General features: G+C 36.5%; 2 protein-coding genes across 2 annotated transcripts; both read left to right on the top strand.

The window, feature by feature from the left end:
• Positions 1-2,548: 2,548 nt before the first annotated feature.
• Positions 2,549-4,292, top strand: LOC146460677 (uncharacterized). Its single transcript, XM_085087903.1, has 2 exons — positions 2,549-2,628; positions 3,007-4,292. Exons 1-2 carry the CDS (start codon positions 2,614-2,616, stop codon positions 3,418-3,420), a joined length of 429 nt encoding a protein of 142 aa, XP_084944029.1. The 5' UTR covers positions 2,549-2,613; the 3' UTR covers positions 3,421-4,292.
• Positions 4,293-15,537: 11,245 nt separating this feature from the next.
• LOC146460676 (uncharacterized) lies at positions 15,538-16,946 on the top strand. The gene is made up of 2 exons (XM_085087905.1): positions 15,538-15,653; positions 16,028-16,946. The coding sequence occupies exons 1-2, from the start codon at positions 15,639-15,641 to the stop codon at positions 16,439-16,441; spliced, it is 429 nt and encodes a 142-aa protein (XP_084944031.1). The 5' UTR covers positions 15,538-15,638; the 3' UTR covers positions 16,442-16,946.
• The last annotated feature ends 457 nt before the right edge of the window (positions 16,947-17,403 follow it).

The following is a 17,403-nucleotide window of genomic DNA, read 5'->3' as shown; positions in this document are numbered from 1 at the left end:
TGTGAAATGGGCAAAATTTGATGAGTTGGTTAGTGATCGAAGGGGGTAATATGTTGAGTTACATGGTTACATGATCATGGTTACTGCTCACTGCACTGGTGTGCGGTATTTCCAGAATCCCATAGAAGATTTTCAACTGGAGGCTTCCAGTTTTTATTTTGATTCAATGACACCCCTCTGGAACAACAAATATGTCAAACGTTTCACGGTGTACGTTTGCCCGAGGTAATTTGCTCGGTAAAAGCATCAGTAATTTGCTTAATAATGCCTATTCCCTTTTGTTTACTATTCATCAAAAATCTAAGAAATGTTGTACCCATAAAAAGTTGAAAGAAAACCAATTGTTACGCGTGACTGGCTAGGCATTTTCAAAACACCCTATTTTCATGTCTAGACTGGATAAGTTACGTTACTATGAATGCCGGTTAGTCACAAGACAGTACCTCTTTTTCGGATGGAATGTTCAAATTTTTCATTCTCAATGGCGGCTTTATTTATTACGGTTGCTGAAATTTCATTCATGTCCTTACCGCGTCGGTACGGTGCGAGATTAACAAATCCTAAAGAACACAATCACGCAATTTCTTTCTTTCCTCTTACTCTGTTGACCAAATATCATGATTAACAAAGAGTTACAGAGTTGAAAATCAAAAGTTCGTTTCGAAAAGCAACATGCACTTAAAAACCCTTTAAAAATGAAAACTTGTATCATTAACAAAAAGGTCGAACTTGAGCAAAAATTGAATATAACCAGAAAATACTCTGTGCTTTCGGTGAAACGCTCAAAAAACTAAAAGAAAGCTTCTCCAGTGTCATTCAATTTTAAGCAATAGACGGCGAGATTCTGGTAGCCGAGCGGAAAATGTACACGGAAAAGGACATGGAAATTTTGAAGGTAAGTGTCTATTTTGTTAATCTATATTTCTTCGAAAATGAAATGGGAGTATGACTGTACTAATGTTTCAGACATACTGCAGATGATCCATGAGAACGATCTCTTTCATATGCAGCCAGTGTTTTCCAGTGTGGCGCCCACCTTTGCAGTGATACCTGATCATGCTGATATTTTCATTCTTGTGAAAAATTACCAGTTTTCCTTATGAACTCACGCTTCCCTGGGACCGCGATCCTGATGGTCAGCAGAAGGCACTTTTTACTTCATTATGTTTTTAAGGCAGTTGGTATTTTCGCCAATTCCTGTTTTTCTTAAGGACTCAGAAGGTTAAGTCTTATTTGCGTCAGTTGAAGAGAATATATTGAGTTGTTTTGCCCGATCACCGCTGTTTAATTACTTTTCTTTTTTCGGTAATCAGAGAGAACCCGGAAGAAAGAGAAGTTTTTATGTATTTTGGCGCGACTTTTTTCGGAAGAGTTACAAAATATCACGCAACACAGCGAAAAAAACCTCATTTGACACATTTCTATAAAAAGACATTCCTTTTTTTCGCTCGTTGTAAGGGTGCAACGGAAATGGTGTTCGAAATGATATTTTTTATCCAAAATAAATTCATTCAGAGTCGTGCAATGGTCGTGACGTCATCATACATCGATAGCTTTTCGAACCTGTTGTCGTTCAATTTATAGAATATGTGCAAATAATCGTAAAAAAGAAGATGGAAGCGAAGAAAAAAAGACGAATAACAACTGGTTTTATTCCCTGTAATCTACTTGTTTTTGTTGTAATAGAAAAACCGAAGTTTAAATCGTTCGAAGTTGAATTATATTCAGAAATCAAACCATATGTTTCGCCACGTGCTTGCGGTAACTCCGGAAATCAGTATCGTTTATCACAAATTGCTTGTCAAACATATCACATTTATCTTTTAAGGAGAGAATATTTGCGTACATAAAAACAAATCAATAGACAATTCTGTTAAAAATAGTTTTTTCCCAACAATCAGAGACTTGTTTTTATTATCATAGAAGTAAAAAAGTCCATATGCTATTTACAGAGAAAATAGTATGACGGGGGCGCGAATGCTAATAATACATAAAGTGGAAAAAAAAACAAATAAATAAATAAAATCTATAATACAGTTAATAAATAAAATACTTTAGCTCTATCGGCTGTTTCTGCCTGCATATTCAATACTTTTATTATTATTATTTTTTTTTTTTAATTTTATTTATTTCTTTATTTATTTGTTTTTTTGGGGTTTTTTTTTTTTTTTGCACTGTGAGGCTTACTGCAAAATGCTTGTCAGACGGGAAGATACAGTTATCCTTTTTTTTTTGAAAGGAGTGATTTTTTTCATTCGTGGGCATAGAGCGGGTGATCCACCGTTTTAACTTACATTCTCACAGGAAGTTGTAGCAACAAAACGGCGCTTAAACATTGCTAAAAGGATTGAAGGAATTCTCTTTTATCCGTGTAGAAACTGACTCAAAAGTGAGAAACGAGAAGTGTACATATTTATCGATTGAAGTAATGATCGACAAACTGTACATTCCCTCTTGTCGATGTATGAACCCAATTTGGATCGCTCTTTCTTATAAAAGGACCACGATTCTCTGCTTTGCCATGAAGCAACTAATCCACAGCTTGAGAAGACTAAACAACAAATTTGCGGAAGTGTAAAGTATTCTAACGTTCAGAACAGAAAAAAAAAGGACATGGAAATTTTGAATGTAAGTGTCTATTTTGTTAATCTATATTTCTTCGAAAATGAAATGGGAGTATGACTCAAGTAGTTTAATGTGGCACAATCGTCCCATTTTTCGTGAGCCTAAAGATCGAACACACCGCAAAAGAAAATCCGAGGTATTGTTTTTTTTTTTTGTCGTTTTCACCTACTCGGATAAATTAATCAAGACTGTCTGGTGCACATTCATCGGCGTAGCTTGATCAAATAATCAGTCCTTGAATTCCTTTGCAGTTTCCCAACGAGAATTTGGCGTATTTTTGTCATTAAGAGAATATAGTATGCTCACATCATTAGCTTTTTGACTACTAAAGGATTACTCCGCACAATTACAACAGAATTAATCATGTTGTTTTTATCGTAGGTTGCTTTTATTCTTGCTGCAATTTTCAGCATCGGAAGTGGTCGAACGATCACATCAGAAGAATCTTCTGGGGACAAAATCGAAAGACCAGAGATTTCCAGCTTTGACGCAAGCAGCGAATCTAAGACCGAAGTTGATGTAGCCGCTGTTAATATGGACGCATCCCCTAGCCAGATCACTACGAGACGAAAAAGGTCCATTGGAACTCGTGAGCCTTCCTGTTTCTCGGGTACTTACAAAATGACACTGCTGTCCAACGGTGTCAAAGTAAAAGAACCAGTCTGCTTTAATGTGACTTCTGATAACAGCAAGTGCACGACAGGTGCAACACAGGAATGTGAACCCCATTACGTAAAGATGAACATCTGGGGCGAGACATTTAAGATTGCTAAACATTGCAAATGCAAGGTGTAGTAAAATGAGTTCATTAATGAACAGTAGCTGTGTCTGGAACGCAGGGTATTTATCATGATACGTAAGACCTTTGAGATTTGAGCTGATCAATTCCTTTGTATAGGTGCTTTTTTTAAGATTTACAGTTAAAAGAACAGGTAAAGATAAAAACTGTTGGAATTAGAAATTTTAGGGAAACATGACTGTAGTAAGATAATCACAAATGACGTCTTTCTAAACAATCAGAAATTTTACGAAAAAATGCAGTTATTAAGGCGTGGGACAAAATGCTCCCTGAACGCGCGAAAACACTCGGATGGCATATAGGAGCGCTTACTCTCCTAGTGGCAAGTTATTTGGGAACTTGCACAGACGTTTTTGAGCCACGGACGGCAACCGGAAATTGAATTTTTCCCTTTTTGGAGCGTTTCACGCCATTGCGTTTGGAACTTCAAGCCACAGTCATCAACAATAGCTTTTCCTGTCCGTGGTAATGAGCAAAACCACGCCAAAAGAGAAAACATTCGACTTCCGGTTGCCGTCCGTCAATCACGAACGTCTGTGCTTAAGCTTCCACAGCAGCTCATGTTCATAGATTCCAAATGAGAAAACAGCTATTACATAGAGAATTGTGAGGCCAGCCAAGAATCAGAATTGAAACAGTTTTTTCTCTTTTTATTGATTTTTATTTAACAAATATTTGAAGAAGGAAATATATTGATATTTGTACTGAAAACATGTATAAACTATTTATCCAATTTACTTGGTACAAAGCTGCAATAGAGTCAAAAATATCTACAAGTGATTAAATGTGCATTATATATTATACTGATCTGTGAAAATATGTTCTGTATTTAAAGTTTGTAATTTTTAAGGTAACAAAGCATCGTGTAAAGTTTTTTCAATAAAAGAAATAAACCACCATTCAACTGATTCTTGAGTTTGCTGTTAATGTGTCCGGATTGGTATCCCACTGAAAATCAGTTTTCAGTTGTTTGCTACAACAATAACAGTAGAGACTTTTCTCTTAAGTAAGAGTAGAGTGGACATCACGCCACTGAGCACGCACGAAGCATTTGATGGCGCTCGCTGCACCGAAAATCATGATGGGTTAAATATGGCTGAAATGGTGGGTTATGCGAATTACTAGGGAGGGATAATGAGGTGTATTGATTAGGGGGTGATCATGGAATACGTGCGACGTCATGGGTACGAGTAAAAGTGTTGGTGGCGTTGATTCATGAGGGATTTCAATGAGATGTCAGTGAAATCATGGTAATAAGTGAAATGATGAGTGGGATGGGTGGATGGGATATATGAGAGAATTTGTTACAAAATAAGTGAGTATCTGAGAGTAAGTAATTACGTTAGTAAATCCACCACATAGCGATGTACTCAGTTTTGTGAATCCGCTCAACAAGTTCGGGTGGGACGTGTTTTGAAAATCAATAAAAGATTGACAGAGAACTAATCAAAGACCAACAATGTTATTGCGCAAGGATCAATCAATGCAAAGGACATCAGACTGCAACTAATGTAAAAAATAATGGCGAAATTTTGGAAATGAATGACAAAAACGGCACACTGAAAACTAAAGGAATAAAAATGTTAAATAAAAATACAGTGAACTGTCACTTATAAGCCCTGGGCTTATATAACTTCGTCAGGGCTTTTTGGATGGGCGTATAAACACAGGGACTTATATCCCAGGGGACTTAAAACCGGAATAAATAAAACCGTTTCGAAACGAGCTATAGCAGTGTCGATGGAAATACGTTTTTTATTTACTGGTTTTTAATCAAGCTTTAAAACGTCAATATTTGGAACAAAATTAAAACTAACAACGCGAAAGAAACTAGGGGGGGGGGGGCTTATATTCGGATGTATTTTTTTTGTTTACAGGTAGATGGGCTTAAAACCAGGAGGGCTTATAAGCGGGGCGGAGGGGGGGAGGGTCGACTTATAAGTCTATCTGTTTACGGTATTCTGATTAAGCTTAGTTTACAGAATTTTCGAGTTTCAAGTAATATGGAGAAATAAGTAGCGGCACGAAAGTCCGAAAATTAATATCGTTTATCGCGATTACTTACATATAATGAAAGCTATTGACGAGAATGCCAACACCAAGTCTCACGTGAAAGCACAAATTCCTGTTAATTGAATTCGAACTGATTCGTGTTTATTCCAAAGTGTTCAGCTAATATAAGGTAGCCAATCTATACTGGAGCTGAATTGGTAGGAACGGCGCTCAAGTTGAAGTTGAAATTTATTGACGTTACATTGTTGAAAATACAATCTTATTTCAAATTTCATTAGAAAACTTGGAATAATATTTCTGTGTCGGACGAAACAGGATTTTATTATCGCCTATCTACGCTTTTAAATTACCCGGCGCCGCCATGTTGGATTTCATGACGTATTACGGTTGCTCAATAGTTTGACAATAGCGGCAACCGTATGACGTCATAAAATCCAAAAATGGTGGCCCGCGGGAAAAAGTTGTTTGAAGGGTATGTCAGATTAACACTTTTAAACAAAGTAATGGTTAGTGAGTATTTAGTTGAATATCCATTTGTTGGTCTGTGTGGTGTTTATAGAGTGTGTGCACGGCGGCCATGTTGGAGGACTAAAACAATAGAAGATGTTTTCATAAAAATAGAATATATTTCCCAAAGGAAAATCATTGTATTGTTTTGCTCCTCCAACATGGCCGTCGTGCACACACTCTATTCCGTTGTTTCATCATTTAATGACAATAATGAAGTGAAGAACAAAATCCGATCGCCTAAGTTTAGACTGATAATGTCATTTTTTTTTCATCCGATTCTTAGTTCTAAGCTTTTACAGTTTTTATACCATGAATTGTTGTTCATTTTAGTTTCTAATTTTTAGTATATACTTGGCCGTGGATTACCTGTAAACTAGCTGACTAAGCTAAGCGTAAATCCCACGTTAAACAATAAATAAAGTATCGTTACATTAGTGTCACGCTTGTTGCATATTTTAAGGGCTGTATAAATGGTTTCAACATTTCACCATCGATCCTTCAACAAAAGTTCAGTGAACGGATGTTGGGCAAATGTTGGAGAAAATTTTGAAAGGAGTGTTCAAACAGCTTCAACACCATTCAAAATTTTTCAGAACAAAGAAAATGTTGTATAGATGTTGAACAAAAGTTTAAACCAATTTAAATTTCATTCAACACGCTTTCAACAATGTTGCACATACTATGTCAAACACCAGAAGGTGTGTTTCATCAGATATCCTAACACTGGGAAGTAGGTTGAAAAACCCAGGCGCAGCCGGGTTTTTTTAAACGACTTCGAGGTGTTTGAATATCTGATGAAACACATTTCGAGTGTTTGATATGACTTCTCAAATGATCAATAATTCTTGGAGAAATTCAAGGCTAAAGTTGGCAAAATGTTATGGTAATTAGGAACACATGTCCAAACCAAGGTCACAGTAGTAATGACTTTCTTTGTTTTCTCTTGATGAATTTTGAATAAGTTTGAGAAGACCTGTTCAAACGTCCCCAACATCTGGTTCAACAAAGTGTTGAACGTATGTTGAACCGAATGTTGAAACCGTTTAAACGGGCCTTTATGTAGCCGAAACCTCATCATACATACGATATCTTTTAGAAACTGTTCCAGTTTAATTTGTAGAATATGCGAAAATGATCTCGAAAAGACGAACAATAATTGGTCTTATTCCATAGAATTGAGTTGTTTTAATCCTTATAAGTAAAGGTTTAGATATAAATAGGCGAGTGTAAATAAACGATATAAACGAACAACGCCTCTGTGTCGTCATGACGCCATTATCAAGTTCGAAGTAATTGAAATAAAGTCAATGTCAGAAATGTTAATTTTGGTGAACTATTTCTGACATTGACTTAATTTTAATTACTCCGCACTTGATAATGGCGTCATGACTACACCGAAACGTTGTTCTTTTTTATCGTTAATTTTCAATGGAAAATCCCCAATTTAAATCACTGCAAACAGAATTAAATTAAGAAATCAAACCGTACGCTTCGCCAAGCGCGTGGTTATTCACATTGTTTGAGTTAACATTCGAACTATTTCTGACATTGACTTAATTTTAATTACTCCGCACTTGATAATGGCGTCATGACGACACCGAAACGTTGTTCTTTTTTATCGTTAATTTTCAATGGAAAATCCCCAATTTAAATCACTGCAAACAGAATTAAATTAAGAAATCAAACCGTACGCTTCGCCAAGCGCGTGGTTATTCACATTGTTTGAGTTAACATTCGATGGTTATGATATGACTTGTGAAGTGATTTTTCACTTGCGTTCAACGTCAAAGAATATTTAAAAAATTCGTAAAACAATGTGATAGCAGGGGAAGGTAAATTCACTGCAAAACACACGAATCAATAGCAAAACTGAGTATTGTTTTATTAAATAAGTTTACACAATATTTCGCTTATTGACCTTATTATAAACCTAGCAATACAAATCATATGTTTACCGTCAAATACCCACATTTATTTTTATGTTTTCAGGCAAATATCAACAAATTTCCTGTTGACATCTTTGGTTGACTAACAATAAATTTAAAAATCTGTTTAAATTCTGATTCCAAGCCTCTGACAATTTCCTTATACGGGAATAGCTGTTGTTTTTCCTTTGAAACCTATAAACATGGAGTTAATATCACTAATAACTTGCCACCACGATATGAAACGTTCGCCTTTTCTATCCATACATTTTCCAGCGCTTAGGTTCTTTTCTTTTCTTTGCAATTTAGTTTACATTCATCTTGAGCTCAGCTCAAATTTCTTCGAAATATTTTTAAATAGTCTTACTTACAAGCTTTAAATAAACTTTATCCAAGAACATAAATATCCTGCGTTCCAGACACAGCCATTGATCACCGATGAACTCATTTTACTACGCCTTGCATGAGCAGTTTGTAGCAACCGAGAAGATCCCTCCCCCGATGTTCATCTTAACGTAATGGGACAGTTCACATGCCCTTTTGCCATAGGTTTTAAATGTTGGACCCAAGCACTTGTCGCGTGCTGAAGCCACATCTCTGCAGACAGGAATTTTCACTTTGACTCCTTTGGATATTGCTTCCAACCTGTAAATACCCGAGAAACAGGAAGGCTCAGGAGTTGCTGCAACAGATCTTTTTCGTCTCGCTGCGGTTTGTTTAGATGACGTGGTGACATAAACAGCAGCTGTATCAGTGTTGTTCGTAGATTCACTGCTTGCGTCATAGCTGGAAGTCTCTGGGCTTGCTGAACTTGCTTCACCTGTCAGTCCTAAAATGCCAAGGGCCTCATTTAGCACAGCAACCTCCTCGTTTTCCTCATTTACGATCACTTTCTCGAACTCCTCGTCAATGGTATCGCGTGAAGATTCTTCTGATGTGATCGCACGACCACTTCCGAGGACAAATACGGCGGCAAGAATAAAAGCAACCTACGATAAAAACAGCACGGTTAATTCTTAATTCAAGCTAGTGATTTGTGCCTACCTTTATCAGTCTTGCAAGATAAAGACACTCATGCATAGTAGTATTGATCTATCGTCAAATTTTCCTTGGAAAAACTCCAAGGGAGACTAAGACATCTAGTGACAAGACTAGATTGTTGGATGAAGTTACGGAGATGAAAGTGTAAGCGAAAAATGTTGGACTAATTATTCCAAGAAGTAAAATGGACAAAAAGAACATAAACGTTGTTCTGCTATTCATTCGTCACTTCGGCTTACGAAAAGTGGGACCATTTTTCCACGTAAAGCTGGTTGAATTATGCTCCCGTTTAATTTTCGAAAAGTATACAATAAAAAAATATACCCACCCACCTTCACAATTTCCATGTCTTCGTGTTCTGTTCTAAGCATAAAATACTTTAAACGTCTGGTCTTCTCAAGCCGACGATTCGTGGACTTAATGTCCAAACAGAAAATGGTGCTCATTTTATAAGAAAGAGCGATCCAAATTTAGTTCATGTTCATGTACATTTTCTCCCTATTACTTCATTCGTTGTATTTGTACGCTCTCGTTTTACTCCTTCAACGTAATTTTGAGTCATGCAGCCGTTTCTAGACAATAAAATGGAATTCTTTCGATTGTGATCCTTTTGGCAATAGAATTCCACTGAGTGCCATCGTTTTAGCAATGTTAAAGCGCCGTGCTGACGCCACAACTTTGCGCGACCAATTACATCGTTCCTTTCAAACATAATGAAAACCAACTCTTCTCGCGTAACAAGGATTTTGCAGTAAGCCCCACACCGCAAAAATAGGAAAAGGTCCTTGGTTGATGTGAAGAAATTATTTTAACAACAATCTTATCCAGTAACTTGTAGTTTTTATTTAAATAAAATATTCTCTCCTTTAAGTTAAAAATATCAAAACTAAGTATGGTATGTTTGGTAAAGCAATCGCGATAAATGATCCTGATTCCAGAGTCACAGTGCGCACCTGGCAAAGCATACGGTTTTATTTCTGAACTTGTAATTCCCCTTCCACTGATTTAAACTTTGAATTTTCTATTACAACCAATACATTTGAATTATAGGAAATAAATCCAATTGTTTTTCATCTTTATTCTTCTATATCATCTTCTTTTTCACCATTATTTACACGTATTCTAGAATTTGAACGTCAACAGGTTCGAGAAGGTATCGATGTATGATGGCGTCACGGCCATTGTTCAATTCTGGATGAATGTATTTTGGGTAAGAAATATCATTCCTAACAGCATTTCCGTTGCACTCCTAAAAGGAACGTAAAACTATTGTCTTTTTATAGAACGTTTTAATCTAGTTTGTTTTATTCTGCATTGTGTTGCGTGAGATCTACTTTCGGTTTGTCTCAACCAGGTTCAATAATTCAATAAATTGCCTTCCATCGATGGCAACGTTTTTCTTCAAGCTGAATGTCATGAGAGGGCAAGCTAATCAGGAAAGAGGGGAGAGGCGCGCAGTAGGAGAGTCACTCATTGTCACGCAAAAGAACGTAGTGTTACATTAGTATCACGATTGTTGCATAAGTGTAAGGCCCATTTAAACGGTTTCAACATTTGACCAACGTTCCTTCAGCAAAGGGGCAAATGTTGGACAAATGTTGAAAGGAGGGTTCAAACGGCTTTAACACTATTCAACATTTTTGAGAACAAAGAAAATGTTGTATGGATGTTGAATGAAAGTTTAAACCAATTTAAATTTGATTGAACACGCTTTCAACAACGTTGGACGCCCTGTTCAAACGCCCCCAACATCTGGCTCAACAAAGTGTTGAACGTATGTTGAACCGAATGTTGAAACCGTTTAAACGGGCCTTTATGTAGCCGTAACGTCATCATACATACGATATCTTTTAGAACCTGTTGCTCTTCAATTTGTAGAATATGCGAAAATGATCGCAAAAAGAAGAACAATAATTGGTTTTATTCTATAGAATTGAGTTTTTTTGGTTGTAATGGGAAAATCCCCAATTTAAATCACTGGAAACAGAATTAAATTCAGAAATCAAACTGTACGCTTCGCTAAGCGCGCGGTTATTCATATTGTTTGAGTTAACATTCCATGGTTATGATATGACTTGTGAAGTGATTTTTGACTTGCGTTTCAACTTAAAGAATATTTCAAAATTCAGCACGGGCATACACGGGCATGTGGACCGTCCCATTACGTTAAGATGAACATCGGGGGATGTATCTTCTCGGTTGCTACAAATTGCTCATGCAAGGCGTAGTAAAATGGATTCAATGGTGAAGAAACGACTGTGTCTGGAACACAGGGTATTTATATGTCATCTTCGTTAAAGTTTAGTTAAGACTATTTAACAATATTGTTTTAGAGGAAATTTGAGCTGAGATACTTTGTGGTGTTTCCTTAAAGTTTCGTGTAAAAAAAATTGACAAAGAAAAACTGTTTGAATTAAAAATTTACTGTTAACATGACAACTGTAGTAAAATAATAACAAATTATTTTTCTGAGGAATTACACGAAACCTTACAGCTAAGCCGGGGAGGAAATGTTCATTGAGCGCGGGAAAACTCGGATGACAAATATTCTCCTGGTCAAGGTTGTTTAAAAAATGGATAACTTTATCCAGCGGACAAATCACTATCCATCGGATCAAACGTATCAATAAATAAAATAAATAAATAAATAAATAAATGGGAAATTCAGTGGAATCTACGGAGTGACTGTTCTCTCCGCTGATTTCAAGTCGAATTGGAATTTGGAATTTGGAAATGTTGGTATTAACTGTAATGACATTTTATCCGCTTGATAGTGTTTTAAACGCGTTATCCAGTCTTTCAACAACTCTTAATAACCCGTTATTCACTCATTTAACAACAGGGGCCTGGAGGCAAAGTCATTAAGAGGTTACTTTATATGCGGCAGTCATTGTTCATAGATTTTGAGGGAGAAAAGACGGCTTTTAATTAGAAAATCGTAAGAAGCTAGCAATCAGAATTCAAACAGTTTGTCCATTTTTATTTATTTCTATTCAAAAAATACTTTAACAAGAATTATGTTGAGATTTGCACTGAAAACGTATGTAAAACTTTTTTGTATCGAATTAACTCTGCACAAAGCTCCAATCAGAGTCAAAATTCCTCTGTACGAAAGATTCCGAGTTTAGTATATTTTATATTGATATGTAAAAATATGTTTTGTATTCCTAACTTAATAATTTTAAGGTCAAACGACGAAGCATTTATTGAATAAAGCCATAAAATATTCCATTGATTTACGAATTTTTTAATTAATTTACAAGTCCGCCCATGGTATTGTACTGATTTACAAATTTGCAACATCCCTTGAAGCTGAAACACAACCGAGAAATCACTGCGCTTGATTCATGCAGTGTTCACTTCCCTCTGAAATTCAGTTTTCAGTTGTTTGTTGTAACTAACAGTTGGACCAGTATCTTATATAAGAGTGGAATGAACGCCTGAGTACGCGGAAAAAATTGCTCGCACCCGCTACACCGAAAAATGGATGGGTTAATTCATGGGTATGGGCGAATCTATGGGGAGGAGTCAGCGTCTTACCCAGAGTCCTTGGCGCGCGACGGAAAGTGACGTCACGCGTTGAGTTGATCGGGAAGACGCGCCCCTCTTCCAAGCTTCAGACAAGCAGCTCGGCTCGTTCGATAAGCGCGATTGGGCCTGGGAACATTCGATTTAAGGACCCTAAAGTATGGAACTCTATAATTCAAAATACTAAATTTTGATCTTTTTCAAAATTTACCCTGTTGAAGGCCAAGTAACATGGGCAACATTTTCTTGTAACTTGTCGCGCAAAAAATATTGCGTTGAAAGTTGCGATTGTTTGTTGCGTGTATTACCACCTAGGAGGGAGACAAATTTCCATGTTGCAGAAGGTAGACTTCGTTTCTACTTTCTTCGCGGAAGTGATAATGCAGACAACAAACAATCACAACTTGTAACCACAGGGCCCCCACCCAAACTTTGTGACCGTTTGTAGTTTGAATTTATAGAGGAAATGTATGGGAATTTCGAAAATCCTTGTATTATCCTACTAGATTGCGATAAATATTCTCATTTAACATCAAAATAAACGTATTTTTACCTTAAATGTTGTGTGTTGTCGTTCTTGAGGTTGAAGACGGCGATTTTAGCGATTTAAAGGGTTCGGCGTTGGACGTTCACTCGAGTGTAATAGTAACTATTTAATTAAGTTTCCACTGTTTTCGAGATATACAGATATGATCGATAACCTATGGCTCACCATTGTGAAATGGGAAAAATTCGATGAGTTCCTGGTTAGTGATCGAAGGGGGTAATATGTTGAGTTCGCTCATGGTTACTGCTCACTGCACTGGTGTGCGGTATTTCCAGAATCCTATAGAAGATTTTCAACTGGAGGCTTCCAGTTTTTATTTTGATTCAATGACGCCCCCTCTGGAACAACAAATATGTCAAACGTTTCACGGTGTACGTTTGCCCGAGGTAATTTGCTCGGTAAAAGCATCAGTAATGTGCTTAATAATGCCTATTCCCTTTTGTTTACTATTCATCAAAAATCTAAGAAATGTTGTACCCATAAAAAGTTGAAAGAAAACCAATTGTTACACGTGACTGGCTAGGCATTTTCAGAACACCCTTTTTTCATGTCTAGACTGGATAAGTTACGTTACTATGAATGCCGGTTAGTCACAAGACAGTACCTCTTTTTCGGATGGAATGTTCAAATTTTTCATTCTTAATGGCGACTGAAATTTCATTCATGTCCTTACCGCGTCGGTACGGTGCGAGATTAACAAATCCTAAAGAACACAATCACGCAATTCCTTTCTTCTCTCTTACTCTGTTGACCAAATATCATGATTAACAAAGAGTTACAGAGTTGAAAATCAAAAGTTCGTTTCCAAAAGCAACATGCACTTAAAAACCTTTAAAAATGAAAACTTGTATCGTTAACGAAAAGGTCGAACTTGAGCAAAAATTGAATATAACCAGAAAATACTCTGTGCTTTCGGTGAAACGCTCAATAAACTAAAAGAAAGCTTCTCCAGTGTCATTCAATTTTAAGAAATAGACGGCGAAATTCTGGAAGCCGAGCGGAAAATGTACACGAGTTTTCATCTATGACTGTACTAGTGTTTCAGATATATATGCACACGATCCACAAGAACAATCTATTTCATATGCAGCCAGAGTTTTCCAGTGTGGCGCACACCTTTGCAGTGATACCTGATCATGCTGATATTTTCATTCTTGTGAAAGATTACCAGTTTTTCTAATGAACTCACGCTTCCCTGGGACCGCGATCCTGATGGTCAGCAGAAGGCACTTTGTACTTCATTATGTTTAAAAATAAGGCAGTTGGTATTTTCGCCAATATTCCTGTTTTCCTTAAGGACTCAGAAGGTCAAGTCTTATTAGCATCAGTTGAAGAAAATATTTTGAGTTGTTTTGCCCGATCACTACTGTTTAATTTCTTTTCTTTTTTCGGTAATCAGAGAGAACCCGGAAGAAAGAGAAGTTTTTATGAATTTTGGCGCGACTTTTTTCAGAAGAGTCACAAAATATCAAGCAACACAGCGAAAAAAATCTCATTTGACACATTTCTATAAAAAGATATTCCTTTTTTCCGCTCGTTGTAAGGGTGCAACGGAAATGGTGTTAGGAATGATATTTTTTATCCAAAATAAATTCATCCAGAATCGTGCAATGGTCGTGACGTCATCATACATCGATAGCTTTTCGAACCTGATGTCGTTCAATTTGTAGAATATGTGCAAATAATCGTAAAACAGAAGATGGAAGATAAAGAAAAAAAGATAAATAACAACTGGTTTTATTCCCTGTAATTTACTTGTTTTTGTCTCTAATAGAAAAACCGAAGTATAAATCGTTCGAAGCTGAATTATATTCAGAAATCAAACCATATGTTTCGCCACGTACTTGCGGTAACTCCGGAAATCAGTATTTTTTATCACAAATTGCTTGTCAAACATATCACATTTAACTTTTAGGGAGAGAATATTTGCGTACATAAAAACAAATCAATAGATGATTCTGTTAAAAATAGTTTCTTCCCAACAATCAGAGACTTCTTATTTTTATTATAGCAGTAAAAAAGTCCATATGCTATTTACAGATATAATAGTATGACTGGGGCGCGAATGCTAATCATACATAAAGTGGAAAAAAATAAAAAAATTGATAAATAAAATCTATAATACAGTTAATAAATAAAATACTCAAGCTCTATCGACGGTTTCTGCCTACATATTGAATACTATTATTATTTTTTTTAAATTTTTTTTCCACTGTGCGACTTACTGCAAAATGCTTGTCAGGCGGGAAGAAACAGTTATCGTTTTATTCTGAGAATAGTGATTTTTTTCATTCGTGAGCATAGAGCGGGCGAGCCACCGTTTTTACTTACATTCTCACAGGAAGTTGTAGCAACATTACGCTGCTTAAACATTGCTAGAAGGATTGGAGGATTTCTCTTTTATCCGTGTAGAAACTGACTCAAAAGTGAGAAACGAGAAGTGTACATATTTACCGATTGAAGTAATGATCGACAAACTGTACTTTCCCTCTTCTCGATGTATGAACGCAATTTGGATCGCTCTTTCTTATAAAAGGACCACGATTTTCTGCTTTGCCATGAAGCAACTATTCCACAGCTTGAGAAGACTAAACAACAAATTTGCGGAAGTGTAAAGTATTTTAACGTTCAGAACAGAAAAAAAAAGGACATGGAAATTTTGAAGGTGAGTGTCTATTTTGTTAATCTATATTTCTTGAAAATGAAATGGGAGTATGACTCAAGTAGTTTAATGTGGCACAATTGTCCCATTTTTGGTAAGCCTAAGGATCGAACGCACCGCAAAAGAAAATCCGAGGTACTGTTTTTTTGTGTCGTTTTCGCCTACTCGGATAAATTAATCAAGACTGTCTGGTGCACATTCATCGGCGTAGCTTGATCAAATAATCAGTCCTTGAATTCCTTTGCAGTTTCCCAAGGAGAATTTGGCGTATTTTTGTCATTAAGAGAATATAGTATGCTCACATCATTAGCTTTTTGACTACTAAAGGATTACTCTGCACAATTACAACAGAATTAATCATGTTGTTTTTATCGTAGGTTGCTTTTATTCTTGCTGCAATTTTCAGCATCGGAAGTGGTCGAACGATCACATCAGAAGAGTCTTCTAGGGACACAATCGAAAGACCAGAGATTTCCAGCTTTGACGCAAGCAGCGAATCTACGACCGAAGTTGATGTAGCCGCTGTTAATATGGCTGCATCCTCTAGCCAGATCACTACGAGACGAAAAAGATCCGTTGGAACTCGTGAGCCTTCCTGTTTCTCGGGTACTTACAAAATGACACTGCTGTCCAACGGTGTCAAAGTAAAAGAACCAGTCTGCTTAAATGTGACTTCTGATAACAGCAAGTGCACAACAGGTGCAACACAGGAATGTGAACCCCATTACGTAAAGATGAACATCTGGGGCGAGACATTTAAGATTGCTAAACATTGCAAATGCAAGGTGTAGTAAAATGAGTTCATTAATGAACAGTAGCTGTGCCTGCAACGCAGGGTATTTATCATGATAAGTAAGACCTTTGAGATTTGAGCTGATCAATTCCTTTGTATAGGTGTTTTTTCAAGATTTACAGTTAAACGAAAAGATAAAGGAAAAAACTGTTTGAATTAGAAATTTTAGGGAAACATGACTGTTGTAAGATAATCACAAATGACGTCTTTCTAAACAATCAGAACTTTTACGAAACCTTGTAGCTAAGCATGAGAAAAAATGCTCCCTGAACGCGGTAAAACGCTCTGATGGCATATAGGAGCGCTTCCTCTCCTAGAGGCAAGTCATTTGGGAACTTGCACAGACGTTTTTGAGCCACGGCCGGCAACCGGAATTTGAGTTTTTCCCTTTTTGGATCGTTTCACGCCATTGCGTTTGTAACTTCAAGCCACAGCCATCAACAATAGCTTTTCCTGTCCGTGGTAATGAGCAAAACCACTCTAAAAGAGAAAACATTCGACTTCCGGTTGCCGTCCAATAATCACGAACGTCTGTGCTTAAGTTCCCACAGCAGCTCATGTTCATAGATTCCAAATGAAAAAACAACTATTTGAGAGAGAATTGTGAGGCCAGCCAAGAATAAGAATTGAAACAGTTTTTTCGCTTTTTATTAATTTTTATTTAACAAATATTTGAAGAAGAAAATATATTGATATTTGTACTGGAAACATGTATAAACTATTTATCCAATTTGCTTGGTACAAAGCTGCAATAGAGTCAAAAATATCTACAAGAGATTAAATGTGCATTATATATTGTACTGATCTGTGAAGATATGTTCTGTATTTAAAGTTTATAATTTTTAAGGTAAAAAAGCATCGTGTAAGGTTTTTTAATAAAAGAAATAATTTAACCACCATTAAACTGATTCTTGAGTTTGCTGTTAATGTGTCCGGATTGGTAACCCACTGAAAATCAGT

Source organism: Pavona decussata, unplaced genomic scaffold (assembly GCF_977016875.1).
Source record: "Pavona decussata unplaced genomic scaffold, jaPavDecu1.1 SCAFFOLD_208, whole genome shotgun sequence".
Taxonomy (NCBI): Eukaryota; Metazoa; Cnidaria; class Anthozoa; order Scleractinia; family Agariciidae; genus Pavona; species Pavona decussata.
This window is presented reverse-complemented; position numbering and strand designations above follow the sequence as displayed.